General features: G+C 44.1%; 1 protein-coding gene across 2 annotated transcripts in view; it reads right to left on the bottom strand.

Annotated features, from left to right (window-relative positions):
- Window positions 1–1,002: 1,002 nt before the first annotated feature.
- The window catches only part of si:ch211-137a8.2 (nesprin-2), a 33,005-nt gene continuing 19,398 nt past the window's right edge, over window positions 1,003–14,609 (bottom strand). The window contains exons 2-13 of one of the 2 annotated variants that reach the window (XM_070543671.1): window positions 9,020–9,245; window positions 8,776–8,926; window positions 8,436–8,618; window positions 7,508–7,642; window positions 7,244–7,438; window positions 6,980–7,109; window positions 6,710–6,904; window positions 6,519–6,619; window positions 5,492–5,707; window positions 4,199–4,342; window positions 4,023–4,078; window positions 1,003–2,216 (exon numbers count right to left, since the gene is read on the bottom strand). In XM_070543671.1, coding sequence (XP_070399772.1) covers window positions 2,036–2,216; window positions 4,023–4,078; window positions 4,199–4,342; window positions 5,492–5,707; window positions 6,519–6,619; window positions 6,710–6,904; window positions 6,980–7,109; window positions 7,244–7,438; window positions 7,508–7,642; window positions 8,436–8,618; window positions 8,776–8,926; window positions 9,020–9,192 — 1,860 coding nt within the window. In that variant the 5' untranslated portion in view covers window positions 9,193–9,245 and the 3' untranslated portion in view covers window positions 1,003–2,035. The remainder of the gene's footprint in view (window positions 2,217–4,022; window positions 4,079–4,198; window positions 4,343–5,491; window positions 5,708–6,518; window positions 6,620–6,709; window positions 6,905–6,979; window positions 7,110–7,243; window positions 7,439–7,507; window positions 7,643–8,435; window positions 8,619–8,775; window positions 8,927–9,019; window positions 9,246–14,609) is intronic. The other variant, XM_070543673.1, reaches the window with a different exon arrangement.

The raw sequence follows: 14,609 nt of genomic DNA, 5'->3' as shown, positions 1-14,609 counted from the left end.
ATATGTCCGGGGTAAAGTGATAATGGTAGAAAAAAAAGACCTAAATGAAAATGTGAGTCAGGATAAAATTTAAATCATATAATAGAATTAATAAAAATAATAAAAAAGTTGAGAAAATTTAAGTTGAAAGAAAAAAAGTTTTTTTAAAAGGTAGCATTTCCAGAAATAAATATGCATTAAAATAATAAACATACATTTTATAGATACGAGGCATGAGCTTTAGGCTGCTCCTGTAGCACTGTCCAGATCAACTTCCTTCATTCCTTCACAATAAAAGTCTGTAACAAACATGTACCTTTAACCCTTTGATGCATGAATTATGAAATCTTCAACCATGATTTTTTAAACATTTTTTTTCATTCATTTTTAGGTGCGAATGAAACAAATTTCAACAAATATCTTTTGTAATGTTTTGTTAATTTACAATTAAGTTATTACATGTCCACCTCAGTGGACAGCGTGCATTCTGAACATGAAATATGTTGGCTTGACTTACTGAAGTCCAAATGGAGGGGCTCAAATGCAATAAAGTCTTCAACAACTGTGCTTAATAGCAAAAATAAATAAATAACAACTTTGAATACCTGTCCACTGTAGTGACCATTATGCATCAAAGGGTTAAACATCTTAGGTGTGTTCTTGCTGTGTTGCATCTAATTCCGGCTGCAAACGAAACGTAGCGGGAACTTCTGAAGCCTATGAAGGTTTTACGGTAATCCCAGAACAAGATTAATGAACCTTTCTTAAAAGTTTTTCAGTCGGCAGGAACTTCCAGGAGGAAAACTCAAAGTCCTTCGCTGTCTGTTGAAATCTAAACATCTTTCAGAAGTTTGGAGTTTTCCTGTTTTCACTGGAATTTCAGAAAATTCAACCTGCAGACCTTCCGGGATCGCTGGAACAGCCGTGTTCACGGAAGACGCGTCCACATCCTTCTGTCCATCCGAGACAAGTTCCTTCCTGGTGCTCCGAGACTCAAGCTGAGTGAAATAAACTGGAAACGGGAGCGTTTTATACTTTATTTGTGTAGAAAAACAAAACCATTAAATTCATCGCCTGATTTTTCTGTAACAAAAAGATTAAATGGTGAAACGTTTAATTTCAGAATCTTTTCATGTTTAAACCTTTTAAAGGTCTAAAAACATCAACTTTGATCATTTAATCTTCATTAAATTTACTCTTTTTGTAAACTTGGATGGAAAGTTTTCCCTGAGAAAAGTCCCACTTTTAGAAGTTCAAACAAACGAGTCAAAAAATGAGAGAAAATTCAAAACGTGAAGAAGAAAAAACCGGTTTTAACTGCAGGATACATTTTACTGACAGCGAGTGAATAATAAACATAATTATACCGATTATGTTTATTTATTCAAGTCCCACCGTTTGTGGTTGTTAAGTGTTTAAACAGTCTGTTTTTACTACTATTTAAATGTTAAACCTTTTATTTTTATGATATTTAGGAGATTATAAACAAAAAATGTCTTCTAAAGCTTCATCAATGTGAAAAGCTTTTCATTTTTTTAAATTCTGCTTCAGGTTTTACTAATTCTCAGACTAATTAAACGGAGAAAACGGATTTAAATCCTGTCAGATATTTGGATTTAAAAGGGAATTCCTTGACCAGGAAGCTTATTTGGGAAAATCTTCTGGTTGGGAACTTTAGATCTCATGTTTTTAGCTTCCAAAACAAGTCAAGAGTTAAATCATCGGCTTTCTGCCCGTTTAGCAAGCAGAAAAAAAGCGGCCTCGTTTCTTCTTTTCCAGCTGCAGCGGTCTCAAAAAGTTTGAGTCCAGCCGTCGGATTTTAATCTCCAAACGAAAAATATAGTTCAGTCCAAACAAAACTAAACTAAATCTAACAACAAATCAACTAAAATAAAACCAAAATGAATGCAACTAAAAAAACGTTTTGAGGATTTCCAGCAACGTTTTTTTAGGCAGAAAGCATGAAAATGAAAATCCAATACAGTCACTTTGGCGATGCCCTGTTGAGTCTCATCAGGGCCTGTAGGATTGACCTTTGACCTTTGAGCACTGGCCTTCAGGTTGGTGGAGGCCCGTTGACGTAACTCAGCATGAGGTGGAAGGTTCGAAACATCTGGTTGCCACGGTGACACGGAGGTTCCATGACGACTGCGATCAGGCTGCCGAACAGAACGAGAGCTGCGGCGAGGAGGAGGAGCGCCGAGGACGAGCAGGAGGCTGCAGCTCTGGAAGTCAACCTGAGAGAACCGGAGAAAAGGTCCGGGTTTTAGTTTCTCTCAAGAAACAAACGTCACACGGAACAGAAATCACATCAAAATAAGACGTTTTCTGTTTTTGTCCAGAAACAAATCCGTGGAAGCTGCCACCCTTTCAAAATAAATTTCAAACAAGATGTAACGTGAGAACAATCTTAATGATTTTTTTTTTCATTTTCCTAAAAATACAATTTTCCCATTTGAACAAAATTGTTACAAAATAATACACAAGTGATCAGTGTGGATGATGTAACGTTAATATTTTTGTTCAAATGGGAAAAAACATTAGGAAGCTGGAAAAAATCCCACTATACCCTGGAAAATAAAACATTAAAACTATCATGTGATTTGGCTTTTATTTTGAAAGAGTGGCAGCAGTGTGCTTCTGACCAAGTCCTCCAAACACACCCACGTCACCCCGCTTCTCCTCCAGCTTCACTGGCTGCCAGTCAACTTCAGGGTTCATTTCAAGATCCTGGTTCTGGTCTATAGGGCCTTACATGGACAAGCACCATCTTACATTGGTGATCTTCTTAAGCCGGGCGTACACTGTGTGACTTTTTCACTCGCAGCGTTCAGCTTCAGCTCAAACTATACGACTTCCTCGCAGAGCAGATCTCACGAGTCGTGTGCTCACACTGCACGACCCAGTTCTCGCATGCGACCTGACTGCTCACACTGTACGTCTGGTAGCAACACGTCGGCCCTAAAAATGTGCTAAAAATAGCAGTTTTTACTCAACACGTCAGACTTTTTTGTTTTGCCTGTTGTCCTTCGGGAGAGCTGCAGGAGGACACACAGGGATTTATGGGGGTTGGATGAGGAAAACGAAATAAAGAAAGTGAATCTGTGTTTTGTGATCAGTTTAATTTGACATGAACACGACAAACACGCTTTCTTGACTATCTTTGTGAGTAAAAAAAACGTGTAGAAACAAAAACGAACAGCGTGTGTTATTAGGGAAATAGCGAGCGACCGGCCGGCGTTGATGCAGGATTGCGCGCGCATGCGCCGTGAGCGGTTCTGATACTTTTTGGGTCGCAGCTGCTCGCAGCGCCGCTTCAACACTGCGATACCCTCACGAGGGACGAGCGAAATATTAAACACACCAGAAGTCCCTGCGACCTCACGACTGCTGATCGGCAGCTGGTCACGTGGTGTTAATCGCCTCTCGTAACCCCCTGTACACTACACGACCGCTCGGCGCAAAACTCGCCCCGATGTCGTGGATTCTCGCACGACTGGAAAATCGGCTCAAAAAAGTGAAAAAGTCGCACAGTGTACGCCCGGCTTTAGTCCCTACACCCCCAGCAGGTCCCTGAGGTCCAGTGATCAAAGCCTACTGGTTGTGCAGCACCAGGCTAAAGGTCAAAGGTGACGGATCATCTGCTGCTGTGGCCCCCAGACTCTGGACCTCTCTCCCCCTGAGCCTGAGATCAGTGGACTCAGTGGTCTCCTTTAAAAAGCAGCTGAAGACTCACTTGTTCAAGCTGGCTTTTGTATGACCTTCTTCACCTCTCTCTTTATTCTGCTCTCCCCACCTATTCCACCTTCCTCAGGATCCACTGGTTTCCCTCTTTCCTGTTCACTCTCTCTCTTTCTTAACATTTTTAATCACAATTGCCTATTTTTGGCTCTTCTTCTCCTCCTCAACTGATTTAGGCTCCAGAAAAAAAACACAAACAGGATATTTGGAGTAAAAGCTTCACGCATCAGGTTCTTCTACAGAACAGAACCGGTTCCAATCGTCTCCGGCTTTAGAACAGTTGAGGTTCTGAATGTTTTTACCTCTGATCAGAGAGGAGCTGCTCATCTTCTTCACAGCAAGAAAAGTCCTTGTCATCCTCAAGGTGAAACACACACACACACACACACACACACACACACACACACACACACACAGGAAGTGAGTGGCAACCTTTCAAAATAAAACTCAGTTCCGATGTACCCTCCTGTGAAGTCACCTGTAGGTCTGGCTGAAGGTGGGTCCGACGCTCCCAGGGTTTGGTATCCAGGCAGTGTGACGCCAAGAGCAACGAGACAGGAAGATGATGCGTGTCGTCATAGCGACGCTTCAGCTGGTCCGTGTGGCGACAATCATCAAGGCCCTGATGTAAACAGATATGTATGTGACTTTATCTGACTGTAAATCAGACATTTAATAAGAATTGATCAGAATCTGGACTTTATTTTTGCTCTGATTTGTTTAAAACCTCCATCAAAAAAAGTACAACACACTCAGTCCTGAAATTCAGCCTCCATACATGAACTGATACGTTTTATTTCAAGACTAAAAAGCCTTCTGAGGAAGGAAGGAAGTCAGGAGGCTCCTCGAGGCTTTATGAGGATTGTCGAAGTCCAGGCAGACCTGATACATAAATCGGGATTTTTTTTATTCATTCGGCAGCTCGAGGAGTGCCGTGCCGGACGGAGGAAAACGAGGATAAATAGATGCTTTCATCAGGGGGCGAGAGAGAGAGAGAGAGAGAGAGAGAGAGAGAGAGAGAGAGAGAGAGAGAGAGAGAGAGAGAGAGAGAGAGAGAGAGAGAGAGAGAGAGAGAGAGAGAGAGAGAGAGAGAGAGAGAGAGAGAGAGAGAGAGAGAGAGAGAGAGAGAGAGAGAGAGAGAGAGAGAGAGAGAGAGAGAGAGAGAGAGAGAGAGAGAGAGAGAGAGAGAGAGAGAGAGAGAGAGAGAGAGAGAGAGAGAGAGAGAGAGAGAGAGAGAGAGAGAGAGAGAGAGAGAGAGAGAGAGAGAGAGAGAGAGAGAGAGAGAGAGAGAGAGAGAGAGAGAGAGAGAGAGAGAGAGAGAGAGAGAGAGAGAGAGAGAGAGAGAGAGAGAGAGAGAGAGAGAGAGAGAGAGAGAGAGAGAGAGAGAATCTCTGAAAGCACAGAATCTTCCACCATATTTTAAGGCTTTAAAGGAGTTTTTGGCACCAACAGCTGATCTGAGAACAGATCAGAGTTCCTGATTCTTCAGAGTTGTGATAAATCATTTGGATTTGGAGTCTAAACAATAATGATTAATTTTATTGTTTTATTCCACTTTGCAGAGATCCATGCACTTCCTCAGGTGGGTGTGACCCGCCGAACTGCAGGTTAAATTACTCCAGTCAAAGTGTGTGTGTGTGTGCGTGCGTGTGTGGTGGTGGTGGTCTTTATTTTTGCTCTGATTTGTTTAAATGTCTCAAACAGCTGATTGTCCACTGGAGATCAGAATGTTCCTAAACACCTGGACACTTTGAGAACTCCATGAACCCACCTTCACTTCTCCGTCAGTCTGGACTGCCTTGGAACAAGAAGTCCTGTTCTCAGAGGGGGTGGAGCTCTGGACACTCAGCCACGCCTTCACACGCCCTCCATCAAACCTCATTGGCTCATCGTCTTCTCTGGCAGGAGTGGAGGTTGTCCATTGGTCCCCATCTTGCCTGAGAGCGAGGAGTCTGGGTGCAGCATGGTCGAGCCACTCCTCTGAACCCTGAGGAGCAAAAGAGTTTATTTCCTGTTCAGAGTTCAACAACAACGTAAAACACAAAAACCTTCAAACTCTGTCTTTTCCAATTCATCATTTTTATTTTAACGACCCCATCGTCTCAATTCTGAGCTTTGGTCACCAAATCTTCACAACTCTGGCCCGCCAAAATAAAGCTAAAAGGGGAAGCTGTCTCTCTCAACGATCAATAAAGATAAATAATAATCATAAACATTATTTTCTTTTTAGTCAGCTGGTCTTTATGGACCCTGGCCGTGTCCAGCTCTCCCTCATAGAGTTACACAATAACACTGATCTGAGATCAGTAAAGAGAGTTCATAAACAGGTGATATTTAAACATTTGTTCGCAGGAACGATGACGGCAGCCCTGGGACCCGAGGAGACGAGAAAAACTGTCTCCCTACGCCGTGATCTTCTACAGAAACAGACTGGTTGATTTTAATACAGTTGATGCTCTGATTGTCTGTGGTCCCAGATTAATAAAATCAAAAAGATAGAATAGATTTATTGTTGTGGGAGTTTTTTCAGCAGGAATTTATGGGAACTCAAAACAGACTCGGTGGCAAAATAAATCCTGATCGGGATGTCTCCCGATCACAATCATGTTGGAAAACGGGAAAATGTTTATCTTTGTAAGCAGATCCAAAAAGGTTAACGTGATTTTTTTAAATCAGAATTTGTTTTTAATCATGAGTTATACACGACGTCCCGCTGAGATCACGTTTTAGCCTGTTGAATCTTAAAAAGGGTGTAGAATTATTAGAAATGTGGTTTTAGTTCTAAACTTGTTACTCACAACATCTACTTCCTGGTTTGTGAGGTCAGCACTGATGTCAGAAACAGAGTCAAAGGAGCTGAGGTAGCTCCACCGCTTCATGCCACCTCGTTGGCACAAACCTGCAGAACAGATCAGAAGCAACTTTAATCAAACCAGAGCGGAACTGGAGCCCGTTTGGGTCGGCTGATAATCGTTCCGTCTCCTCCTACCTGTGCTGGCGCTGAAATACGAAGAGTCTGCATCGTCATGGGAGACGGAGCGTCCAATGTCCACCGAGGGGTCCCACTCCAGCCCCATGTGCTCATGGGTAGGAAAGGACGGAGACGGCGGAGGAGGAGGGTGGTGGGTGGGTGAAGGCCGGCGTGGGGGGGAGGCTGCAGCAGAGTTACCTGATGCTCTGAGATCTGGAGGAAAGAGTTTATAAAGATAAAACTTTCTCAAAAGCAATCTGAGATCAGTCGCTTCAGATCATCCTTTACCTTTAAGGCGGTTTGAAACCGAAGGGAGGTCCAGGTGGTACTTATCAAACGCTTCCTCGCCGTCATGCAGACTCTCTGAAGGACAGCCGGAGTCTGAAGTCGGGGACAGAATCCAGTCGTCCTCGAAAACCTTCAGGAAGAAATAAATCAGGGTCCTTCAGCAACTGTTGTTGGATGATTTGGAGTTTGTGGCCCTGCGGATGCTGTCTGAGAGAGTGTGTGTGTGTGTGTGTGTGTGTGTATGTGTGTGGTGTGTGTGTGTACCAGTCTCATGCTGAGGAGACGAGTGTGTGTGCTGGCGATGTTGTTGTAGACATGGCTGCACCGCCGCAGCAGCTCCAGCAATCGGCCCTCCACATGCTGAGCATCAGCTGGTTGGCAGCGCTGGATCAGCACCTCGCCACGCTGCAGCAGGGCGTTCACACGGCCCGAGTTCTCGCACACGGACTGCTGGAACGACTGCACACGGAAAAGTTAGGAGTGACTCGGGAAGCAGAAAGAGATCCTGACAGCTGCAGAAGAGCACACCTGAAGCCGTCTCAGTTTTTTACAGTTGCTTCCTGTCATGTGATCGATTTCAGTTAGACAAGCGTCCATGTCAGCCAACCAGAGACCAAGCTCCTCCCTTTCTGCTTCAAACTCCTCCCACTCCGTGATGAAGCGCTGACACAAAAAGAGACAACATTCATTGCATTTTCGGTGACAGCTGGGTATGAAAACATTTAAACTGTTCAGATTCATAAAAGAGTTTTTAGTAAAGAGCTGATTTTTGTGTCCAAATCCAAATGTGCCTATTTTATTGGACAAAAGACTCCTGAGTGAAGTAAAAGATCTTTTTAAAAACAAAAATGTAAAAATATAATACAAATATCTTTAATTTTTAATTGAATTATTTAATCACCAATAAATTATCCAATTAACTAAATTAATTTAACGTGTTTGTTTTTAAATACAAAACATACAAATTTAAAAAGGTATACAAGAAGATCATAATGATTTCAATATAAATTATTATTATTATTATTATTATTATTATTATTATTCGTATTATCAATTCCCAAAAGGAAACTTTCTTGTATTTCATACTTCAAAAATACAAATTATTCATGGAGAAACCATAAGAGAAATATTCCTGGACAGATTTAGGTTTTAGGATCAGATTTTGATCTTGGACACGTTTTTAAGTCCGCACCTGAATCACAAAGTCAGAAGAAGAAAAGACATGAAAAAGATAAAGAATAATTAATAAAAAAACATAATAAAAATGTAACCGCCTTGCATTTCTTCTCTACACTCCATCAAATGAAACTGAAATCATGCAGATTAAAAACGTTAATAACAGATTATCTGCTTTCTTTCAGAAATCTAGATTTTGCTCTTTTGTTTAAAGTCAGAAACCAGGAAATCCTCATATCCAATTAGATATGATACCCAGATTTATATAAAATATGAGGACCTGCAGCTGTGCTCCGGTGGACTCCAGTTTGGCGTTCACGTCGTCCCATCGTTGGCCACATTCCCGCGCCGATGCCAGCAGCCGGGCTTGCATTGTGCCCTGGAAAAGTCGAGTCAATGTCCGATTTCTGCGGGTCAGACTGTCTACCTGGATGAGCTGAGATCCTGCCTCAGACCGCAACCTCTGAACACAAGAACAACATCAAAGCACAGAAAACCCCAGCATGTTAGAAAATCTAGATCAAAACCAGACGTGGATTTTTTTTATGATCATTTAGCATGACTCGATCCAATCAGAGATCAGTTTAGGGTTTTAAATGGGACCATTCAAGTCTTCGCACCTCAAACTTCTTCAGCTCCTCTTTGGCAACACTATAAGTAATGTAGGCGGGGCTTAAAGAGGTAACAGCCTGCTCAGCAAATCGCAGCCAAGTGTCTAAGTGGGCGTGTTCCTTCATGAACTCATGCCAGAGAATCCACCTCTTATCCAACCTGCAGAATGGCAAAAACACAGAAATAAAAAAAATCACAAGATCTTCTCAAATCAGACAGGAAACAATCTGTTTGGTTCTATAAACAACTCACTGTCCGCATCTCTGAAGGCGTCCATCTTGGCTTTGGGTTTCACATCCTTGTCCCGTTTCCTCTTCTTCTAGCTCTAAAGGAGCAGAGCCGGAGTAGGAGGGGTGCTGGGAAAGATCCAGATGGACCTCCGAGCCCACGGCTTCATCTGCAGGGTCACCATCACAGCTGAGCATGGCGTCTCTGTGAGGTTCTGATGGGAGCTGGTTCTCTCACATCATAGCTCTACCTGAAGGAGATCAAGCAGATCCGTGTGAGCTTCTGTAACTAATCTCCTTGTGGCTCAAACGAAGGTCAGAGGTCAGATTTTAAAATTTTAGACCGACCGACCGACCGACCGACCGACCGACCGACCGACCGACCGACCGACCGACCGAAAGAAAGAAAGAAAGAAAGAAAGAAAGAAAGAAAGAAAGAAAGAAAGAAAGAAAGAAAGAAAGAAAGAAAGAAAGAAAGAAAGAAAGAAAAGCCTCAGAGGGAGAGAGGTCCAGAGTCTGGGGGTCACAGCAGCAAATGATCTGTCACCTTTGACCTTTAGCCTGGTGCTGCACAACCAGTAGGCTTTGATCACTGGACCTCAGGGACCTGCTGGGGGTGTAGGGACTAAGAAGATCACCAATGTAAGATGGTGCTTGTCCATGTAAGGCCCTATAGACCAGAACCAGGATCTTGAAATGAACCCTGAAGTTGACTGGCAGCCAGTGAAGCTGGAGGAGAAGCGGGGTGATGTGGGTGTGTTTGGAGGACTTGGTCAGAAGCCGAGCACAGGCTTGATGTTTTACCAAATGTAGAAAAGTTCAAACAAAATCTTAATGCAAGTACATGAAATAGAGATGAGAAGCTGCTGATCAGCTGTGAGCTCAGGTTCCCATGACGACGTTAGGAGCTGCGATATTGGTCTCTGGCTTCAAACGAAGTAGAACCGCCGCAGACTGGCACCCTTTCCAGAAAGAAATTGAATGATCACAAGGCTCTTCAGCATCAGCAGATTGGTTTGTGTGCATAAAAATAACAACCCACTCAGGGCGGCGTGCCAAGCAAACAGCGACCCACCCAGCAACGCTAAATCAACACGAGATGTTGACCCTCCTGCCTTCGCAGCTAAAAAACAACGTTGTTAGAGGTAAACTTTAAACCCGAGAGGTCAGAAAGGAAAAAAGCCGATTTCAGCATTTTATTACAATCTTTATAAAACAAAGTCAGACTGCTGCTTCCTCCGTTTGTTCTGATCATTTGTTTTTATCCTAAAACAAACCTGAATATGAAACACGTTGATGATTAAATACGATGTGAAGAAAGGACGTTAAGAATCCTAACGAGGCAACATGTTTCTTCATTCAGACCTGAAACTGAATGAACAGACCTTGAGACACAAGCCGAGTCTCGCTGTGATCGATCAGTCGGAAGATATGCCAAAAATCCCTGATCGGCACGTCACTGGTCTGAATCAGTCATGTTGGTGAAACTGGATGGAGCAGAAGCATCAGTCATGTCTGCATCATCATCCCATTATCCTGAGAAAACAAGCCTCGGTCGTTAATTTTAATTCTGACAACAAACGGGTGCGATTATCTTCCGTTATGATCGCATCAGCGTCCAGCTGGAGTCTCGTTCTGTAATTAAGACAAAAGTCTAAATATTTACTAAAGAACCAATCACTCATTCAGGTCCTGCTTCAAGACTACGGAGATCAAAAATCACATTTAAGAAGGTCATTTAGAAAGGCCGAAATCCAACGAGTCCAATTCAGGTGGAGGAACACAGCAGACGTATAAAAACCACCCGAGTCCACCAAAACCTGATGACTTCCTGGCTTTCTGCTCACCTCCTTCATCCCTGGAAACATCAGACTGATTCTTTAATTCAATCCTCCTCCTCGTCATTCGTCATCATTTCTTATTTGTGAAATCTTCGTCTTCTTCCGCCGCTTGTCCGGGTCCGGGTCGCGGGGGCAGCATCCCAACTAGGGAGCTCCAGACCGTCCTCTCCCCGGCCACCTCCACCAGCTCCTCCGGCAGGACCCCAAGGCGTTCCCGGACCAAATTGGAGATGTAACCTCTCCAACGTGTCCTGGGTCGACCCGGGGCCCTCCTGCCGGCAGGACATGCCCGAAACACCTCCCCAGGGAGGCGTCCAGGAGGCATCCTGACCAGATGCCCAAACCACCTCAACTGACTCCTTTCGATCCGGAGGAGCAGCGGTTCTACTCCGAGTCCCTCCCGAATGTCCGAGCTCCTCACCCTATCTCTAAGGCTGAGCCCGGCCACCCTACGGAGGAAACTCAATTCGGCCGCTTGTATCCGCGATCTCGTTCTTTCGGTCATTACCCAAAGCTCATGACCATAGGTGAGGATTGGGACGTAGATCGACCGGTAAATCGAGAGCCTGGCTTTCTGGCTCAGCTCCCTCTTCACCACGACAGATCGGTTCAGCGTCCGCATCACTGCAGACGCCGAACCGATCCGCCTGTCGATCTCCCGATCCCTCCTACCCTCACTCGTGAACAAGACCCCGAGATACTTAAACTCCACTTGAGGTAGGACCTCTCCCCCGACCCGGAGTTGGCAAGCCGCCCTTTTCCGGTCGAGAACCATGGTCTCAGATTTGGAGGTGCCTATTATTTGTGGAATAAAAATGCTAATTCCATGAGTGAGTGAGTGAGTGAGTGAGTGAGTGAGTGAGTGAGTGAGTCACACAGTTGTAGCGTACCATCAGAATGAACAGAAATTAACTTTTAATTTGCAGCCACAAACTGCGCCACACATCCAGGGACGTACCACATCTGTCTGACCTCCAAGAAACAAAAACAGGGATATGTGACATGCAACTGACCAAGGAAGCCATAATATCGTTGCTCCAGGCCTCATGCGGAGACTCCTTTTATTTTCACTCTGAATAAAGTTCATCATCCTTGAATCATAAATGAATTTACAACTTTATAGGTTGAAATAATCAAATGTGTTAAATGAACAAGATGTTTGAATCCTAAAATGTTTGAATAATCTGAGCATTTAATCCAGGATGTGTTCAAATGAATATTTTTCCTGCAATGATTGGTTTCAGATCTTAAACTACACCAGATCAGTATTTGTTGATTTACCAAGTTAATCTATCAGAATACTCATACATCATAAGAAGATTATTATTAAGGTTTAACATTCACTTCACATAAATGTTAAACTCATTTCCACTTGACTAAGAGTAACCTCTCCGAGTATCTGAATGAAGGCGTGACTTTGGAGGTATTACGGTAATGCCTTCCAACATGTTTAATCCTGATTTGCCAAAATTATAAACAAATATACTGTATAAAGGAATTATTTCCTGATCAAGTCAGTTTCCAGCTGACTCTTGGTCTGGCCAAGCCAGTGAGCAAACATTTGAAAAAGAGGATCTCTTTTGACCTCAAGTGATTACAGACGCAACGGCTCTTTAAAGAGCCACCGGACAGCCTTAGACCCAAAACAAACATTCCAGCTTCCTGCCGTCACCTGGAGCACATCTCAGACTCAGGGTCGTATCTGAGCTAATCTACAGGTTCCTGGTTGCTAGAGGTTCACTCCACCAGCATCGTCCATCCCAACCTCTTGACCCCCTGGATCACTCAGGAATCTCCACACAAGGGTGCGTAGACTCGGCACAAATTGCGTCGGATGGTTTTATAAACACATCTCTGGCTTATCAAACCATACAGCCCAATTGATTTTACAACCCAGACTCCACAAACTCTCTCAGAAACTTAAGAAAGGTTTAGCTAAAACATCTAGCTTCCATTTCATCATTACATTCTATCACTTCATTCACACCTCGTCCTGTATCATCATCAGTTTAGTAAAAATAAAAATAAATTCATTGTACAAACTATATACTTGACTGTCTGAATTAACATGAAGTGTGCTCATGGTCCCTGAATAAGCCAATTAAACTAAAGTCTTCTGATTGAACATTCAAAGACAGATCAGATTGATATTTCATATTTATATGGAATTATCACATCTTATTGATCATTTAATACAAATGTAGTCAATCCTTAACACTACAGTGGATTCCCAAATTCTCCAGTTTTTGGACTCATGTTCATCAGGATGAGGTCCTGCCCCAAGTAGAGGAGTTTAAAGGTTGGTTTATGCTTGACGCGTCCGCGAGGTCCGCACGGCTCCGCGCGGAAAAGTTGTGTCATTTTGCGTCATTTTAACAACCACGCCCCTCCACCGCGCCTCCACACGGCCCAGAATTTCCGCAACGCGCACCTCGGAAAATTTCTAACCACGCGGACGGACGGACGCGGAAAAACATGGCGGATCGGCAAGAACTAGTATGGCAGAGGTTGGTAAATACAGACATTTGTATGATTCAGCTCTCAGAGATCACCGTGATCAACATGTTGTTAATAATTCTTGGAGAGAAATTGCTCGCACTGACGGAAAAGACGAGGACGCTGTTAAAAATGCTGAAATGCCATGTTGTAAACAGTAATTTCTACTTCTACTATGGTGTAGTGTTGGATGCATGCTGTAGAGCGCCATACTGCCCCGTTCAGTTTGGGAGAACATTGGCTCACCGCAGAGACAAGCCGCATGAACCATAAACGCTGCGAGTTGTGAAGCGCGTTCCATCCGCGAGCCGCATCACCAAGCGGAAAGTGAATGCGTCAAGCATAAGCCAAGCTTAAGTATCTCGGGGTCTTGTTCACGAGTGAGGGAAAGCTGGAGCGTGAGAGCGATAGGCGGATTGGTGCTGCGTCTGCAGTGATGTGGGAGTTGTACCGGTCTGTCGTGGTGAAGAGAGAGCTGAGCCAGGAGGTGAAGCTCTCGATTTACCGGTCGATCTACGTTCCTACCCTCACCTATGGTCACGAGCTTTGGGTAGTGACCGAAAGAACGAGATCGCGGATACAAGCGGCCGAAATAAGTTTTCTCCGAAGAGTGGCTGGGCTCTCCCTTAGAGATAGGGTGAGGAGCTTGGTCATTCAGGAGGGGCTCGGAGTAGACCCGCTGCTCCTCCACATCAAGAGGAGCCAGTTGAGGTGGTTTGGACCTCTGGTCAGGATGCCTCCTGGACGCCTCCCTGGTGAGGTTTTCTGGGCACGTCCAACCGGGAGGAGACCTAAAGGTAGACCCAGGACACGCTGGAGGGACTATGTCTCTCACCTGGCCAGGGAACGCCTTGGGATTCCCCTGGAGGAGTTGGCCCAAGAGGCTGGGGAGAGGAAAGTCTGGGCCTCTCGACTTAGGCTACTGCCCCCGCGACCTGACTCCAGATAAGAGGATGAAAATGGATGGATGGATGGATGTTATCGAATTCAGCAGCCCAAAGTAATCCAAATCCATTTGAATTCAAATAAACTAAAAATGTATTGAAAAAATCCCTCCAACATGTCTTGGGTTGACCCGGTTGTCTGTCTGGTATCAGTTTGTGCCTGAGGACCATGAGAATCACAGTCTTTCTGGTGTCTGGATATGTTTATGTATTTAGCAGACGCTTTTGTCCAAAGCGACTTACAAGTGACAATCAGCATGTTGCCCTTGAGGCTAACAACAACAACAATAACAACAACAACTTGACATCAATCATGGAGAGGAGGGAACAAGGA

This window comes from Nothobranchius furzeri, chromosome 13 (genome assembly GCF_043380555.1).
Source record: "Nothobranchius furzeri strain GRZ-AD chromosome 13, NfurGRZ-RIMD1, whole genome shotgun sequence".
NCBI classification, from domain to species: domain Eukaryota; kingdom Metazoa; phylum Chordata; class Actinopteri; order Cyprinodontiformes; family Nothobranchiidae; genus Nothobranchius; species Nothobranchius furzeri.
Note: the sequence above shows the minus strand (reverse complement) of the source record. Positions and strands in the feature narration are given on the sequence as shown.